General features: G+C 35.4%; 2 protein-coding genes across 2 annotated transcripts; one reads left to right on the top strand and one right to left on the bottom strand.

The window, feature by feature from the left end:
- Positions 1-1,803: 1,803 nt before the first annotated feature.
- LOC141614702 (uncharacterized) lies at positions 1,804-3,412 on the top strand. Its single transcript, XM_074433447.1, has 3 exons — positions 1,804-1,821; positions 2,476-2,568; positions 2,984-3,412. Exons 1-3 carry the CDS (start codon positions 1,804-1,806, stop codon positions 3,410-3,412), a joined length of 540 nt encoding a protein of 179 aa, XP_074289548.1.
- Positions 3,413-4,891: 1,479 nt separating this feature from the next.
- Positions 4,892-5,242, bottom strand: LOC141614703 (amino acid transporter AVT6E-like). The gene has a single exon (XM_074433448.1). It carries the CDS (start codon positions 5,240-5,242, stop codon positions 4,892-4,894), a length of 351 nt encoding a protein of 116 aa, XP_074289549.1.
- Positions 5,243-5,454: the final 212 nt, after the last annotated feature.

Raw genomic sequence — 5,454 nt, forward strand, 5'->3', positions numbered from 1 at the left:
TGAAGTTATATTAAATTTCACATTGATTATTTATGTGAAATGTGAAATGAACATGTAATGAAATATTATGATTGGGTATTTAATAATGTTTTTAGTGTGCTAATTGTTTTCTAATGATTGTTTAACATGTTAATGTTTCGTGTAAAGCGTTTAAACTTGGCTAATGTAATTGATTTTACTATATAATTTCGGAATGATGGTTTGTGATAACCATGATAAGATTATAGAGTCATGATGGTTTAGTCATGAAAGAGGTAAATCAACAGCATTGAATGTACAACTATTGACAATCCGGTTATAGCGTTGTCATTTATTGTAGAATTCACGACAAGTTGGTCTTTGGCATAAACCAAAGATGATTTTCCTTGTAAAAGGTGGTTGTCAGCATATTCTTCTATGAATGACATTGGGAGGTAATATGATCCTTTGTATTAGGATTAAGGCTGACAGTATGATTATTATTCTCCGGTTAATACTCCCAATTCGAGTATGACGCTTTTATCCAATAATGAAAGTGGAGTAATGACTTGGGTTTCATAAGGGCTTAATTATCGAGGGCTTAAAAGTTGAATAAGTATACTAGTTTATCTAGTACTCATCTTTGGCAAGCGATTATGCAAGTGTGAAAATAAAGTAAACCAGAATTATGATTTGTCCTATGCCGGTTTTCCTTCGGTTTTAGAGGGGTGATGTTATGAAAATTGAATTACTAATGTAGATGGTCATTTCTACAAGTGGTAGAGTGTTCTTGCTTATGGGAGGCACCATTAGCTTATGGTTTTCAAGAAGCGGATTTGCCTTAAGAATTCGACATTGGAGTTGGTATGCGTAGTGTTAGCATATAGCCGGTTAAAAGGCTAAGTAGCTGAAGAAAATAATCTACGATGTTCTTTAAAGTATTTGACCAATTTCATTCATATAATATTTGATAGTGAATAACGGTGCGCATCGGGGTGTTTGTTATAACACAATTTATGGACTATCATAACTGGGTATTGATGATATTGATTGCTTTATGAGATCTCATTTTTAGTTGATCACTTTGCACAAAGAATCAATTAGGGACTTGGTTATAAATTCGGTTGACGGGATGAGACTAAAACTGTATAAGATCCTTGGCGATAGGATACCCAATTCCCCTCTAATACAATGTTAGAGGCTGAATTCAATGTGGAAGGCCTATTGTTAAGAGATTGAAGCACACAATACTTAAGTCTCGAGGTGTGTGCTTAAACTTTCATGTTGTAAGGTTGAAATATATCTTCTTAATTGATTTTTTGAAAAAGTGTGTTGGCAAGGACATGATGAAAAGAAGCACCATATATGAACATGAAGTACAACTCCTTCAAGGGAGTATGGGTTTGACTTCTGATATGTTCATGAATAGATATGGGACACTAGGCTTGTAAATAAGTGTCGGTTTTGTAACTTTAGAAGTAAATTGCTTTATGTGTGAGCTATCTTCATTTATTCAAAATGGGTAGAAAGGGTTCAATGCTTAGTCACACCCCGATACTCGAATATTTGGAATATGTAATTTCACTAACTGGAAATTCAATATTCGTGACATTTTTATTTATGCATAAATTGGTATGTTTGTTAGCTTATTTAAAAATCATGAATTACGCTCAAATGGGGGAGGAATTTTGGTAATTTATGTGTAATTACCGGTTCATTTTGGCGTATTTAAGTTTGGTTTGTAGATGGGTAATTTCTAAATGATGTAATGTGAGTCCAGGAAGTACGGAGCGTACGCTTTCATAATTCATACGGAATTACGGTATAGTTTTATTTCGAATAACTATGACGGGGTTGAATCTGGTTGAATTTATGAAGAGTAACAACTCTTCAGAGATACATTCTCCTCTTTTCCCTTTCATATATATATATATATATATAGATTCGGGATCCTATGAGAACCATCAAGATAATGAGAACTATGAGAACCTATTGAGTGGCTGGGATTAAACATATCGAATAGGCCAACCCGTCTCACCCTCCATTTTCCTATCATTATTTTCACGCGTTTTGCTTGTTCATCTTTTCGTTCGACTTTCTCTCTCCTCCATCATCACATCCTCTCTTTAGCGATAACTTCTGTTCAAGCTTCCTTCTTCATTCTCGTTGATTTCCAGTGCCATTACTGTAACTCGACCAAAATGCTTCATAAATCCGACTTTAATTTTGCTTCCTTCTTTGTTCTCGCTGATTTCATCATCGATTTTTCTGATTTTGAGCATATAACAATTTAGGTAATTCCCCCAATTTCTTTCTTATTCATCCGTTTTAATGATTATTATGATTCAAATTAGTTGATTAGGGTTATATTCCTGTTTTGTACTTCTTTCTGTCGTTTCCATTGATTTCAGTTTCCGTTCTTAATTAGTTCATACACTTCATAACATCTGTTTATCTTTGTCCCTCTAATAAGAGAACTCAAATTGCGGGCTAATGTGATGTGCATAAAACTTGCAGGGTGTGTTGGACGGCAAATATGATGACCTTTCAGAGCAATCTTTCTATATGGTTGGAGGAATCGAAGAGGTTATTGCCAAGGCTGAGAAGATTGTCAGAGAATCTGCATCTTAAACCAACCGAGATGTGTTGCTTTTTTTTTATCTCCTTCCTCTTTGGCCCGTAGTCGTGATAATCTCGAAAAATAATTTCAAGTTGACAATGTGTTGATTTACAGTTGTGTTTGATTTGTCGGAGTAATGTGGATGATCACCATGAGTTATATTGGATGTTAATATGATTATTTCCTTATGGTAGTTAGGATGATAGAAGTTTATTGTTAATGCACTATTTGATCAGATGGTGTATTTGTTGTATGACAGGTTAGTGATTTTGCATACCAAACCAAAATCTGTTCTTTGGACACAACTTAAAAACCACACCATGGCATTTGTTTGAGCCAAAAATCCTAGATGAAGGAACAAGCTATTCCCGAGCAACCAAAATCTTACAATGTCAGTATTTTCAGTGTCGCTCTAATGCGTATCCCATCCCTCCATTACTCGACCCATCCAAATTGATCTCGTGCCCAGAATTCTTCAGATGGATCCACCATGATTTGGAGCCATGGTCTCAGAGCAGGATAAGTTTCGACCATTTGATGGAAGCTAAGGATTATGCTGCTTTCCGGGTTATAATAGTTGGGGGCCGTTTGTTTATCGACATGTATTATGCTTGTGTGCAGAGTAGAGTGATGTTTACTGTATGGGGGTTATTACAACTTCTTAAACGGTATCCTGGCATGGTCCCTGATGTTGATCTCATGTTTGATTGTATGGACAAGCCTGCAATTAACAAGACTGAGCATAGCTCTAGACCTTTGCCCCTTTTCCGGTACTGCACGACCAACCAGCATTTCGACATCCCGTTTCCTGATTGGTCTTTCTGGGGTTGGTAAGTTTCTTACATTTGCTCTGCTTCTATGTGATTACTTTGTCAACATGTGATAGAGAAATTTATATTTTTGGCTTATTTATCTTTGTTGCACAAGTGTGATGCTCCATTTGACGCGGAGCGAGGGGCTAGCTCTTGCTAGCGAACCCCTCCCCTTCTCTGTCTGTCTTTGAATAATGGGAACAAGAGATGAGATATGGACCTATGTATATTTTTTTGTTCTAATGTGATTTCTCTCTGAAATGGGTTATATACATACATTTTAAGTGCTGTTGCTCTATTGTTTTTCAATTGTTGCTTTTGGGTGTTCCACATTCGAAACTTTACTGGTTTGTTATCCGTTTTAATGCTTAACAACGTATTTTTTCCCTTGTGGTTTCACATTTTCCCCTAATTTCGTCTTTGGCTAATTTGACGTTCATTCTCTTGTGATTAGCTAATTACCGGTAGTCTGTATTGAAAGTAAAATTTAAAAAGCAATACAATAAGTAAACTTTTAGCATCAGTTCAGTTGTGATTTGAGTTTCTTCCAAGGATTTTTGGATGTGCTCTTTTATACAATAGTTTTTTTAAGACATTTTATTTTCATGAAATATGATTCTATGTGCATGAAATAAGGTTCTATGTTCATGAAATAAGGTTCTATGTGCATGAAATAAGTGTTGGCATATATAAAATTATATTTGCATGAAATAAGGTTCTATGTGCATAAAATAAGGCTCTATGTGCATGAAAAAGTTGTTCAATTGCATCAGTTGGTTATATTATGATACTAATTACTTTTGGTTAAGGACGTTAATTTTATATGGGCATGAAATAAAATTATATGTGCATGAAATAAGGTTCTATGTGCATCAAATAAAAATATATGCGCATGAAATAAGTGTCTATGTGCATGAAATAAAATTATATGTGCATGAAATAAGGTTCTATGTGCATGAAATAAGGTTCTATGTGCATGAAATAAATGAAATGACTCTGAAGGTGATTTAATGTACTTATGTCAGTTATTTAGGGGGGCATAATCATATGATACGCCCGTTATTACATACTCGTATTTTTTAGCGTATTTTAAAGGCTATTAGCTCAATGGTAGAGCAATGTGCAAATTTTGCACAAGGTATGGGTTCGAGTCCCATATAGCCTATTAGATGCATGAAAAAGCAACCTATGTGCATTAAACAACCTTGTACATGCATGAAAAAGTGTCCAATTTCCTCATCTTTTTTTGTCTTTAGATCCTTGATAAGAAGTGGAAATAGGATTACCAATTACATTATTTCATTCTTAGAATAAAAGAAAGATTTGGTATTTCATAGCCAATATGGGAGTCGAACCCACATCTTGTGCATTGCACAATGCTCTCCCATTTGAGCTAATTGGCTTTCAAAATAAGTAAAACGTAAACATTCATAATGTAGAGAACATGCGATACTGACATGGTACTAACACCCTTGGTATATGTCGTCCATTTCAGCCAGTTCTACAACAAATAGCAGTCCCTTACATAACTGGGAAAAACCAACACCACCATGGTTAGGCCCAACAGCCTTTGCCTGTTCTCTGAAAGTGGTCCTGCAGCCGGAAAAACCAAGGTATATACTGTCTCCCTCAGTGAGAAATGAATAACTGGGAAAACAAGAATCAAGTGAAGAATGTATCCAACCATAACCACATAATTCAAGGCCGAGCTATAAGGAATACCAAGATCAATGTCGAAATTGGTCAGAACATCAGATTCTGTAGTCTTTCCAAAAAGCAAGTAGCCGGAAAATGCAGTAAGGCCATAAACCACCACACAAATAACAGTTGTGATTCTCCCTATGAGATTCATTTTTTTAGGAGAACGTCCGTAAAGCTCATTATATATCGGTTGTACATTAAAATGGCATACATATGCATTCGTCATAATTGGAATCACCACAAGCAAATCCAAAATTGCCTTCTTAGAACTAAAATCTGGCAACTATTGAAGTGTAGATTTGCATCTCTAGGACTACACCAAATGTTTCTTTCTTGAGTGCCTTTTCAAACGTAAGCTGCATT

The sequence above is a fragment of the Silene latifolia genome, chromosome 11 (genome assembly GCF_048544455.1).
Source record: "Silene latifolia isolate original U9 population chromosome 11, ASM4854445v1, whole genome shotgun sequence".
Lineage (NCBI taxonomy): Eukaryota > Viridiplantae > Streptophyta > Magnoliopsida > Caryophyllales > Caryophyllaceae > Silene > Silene latifolia.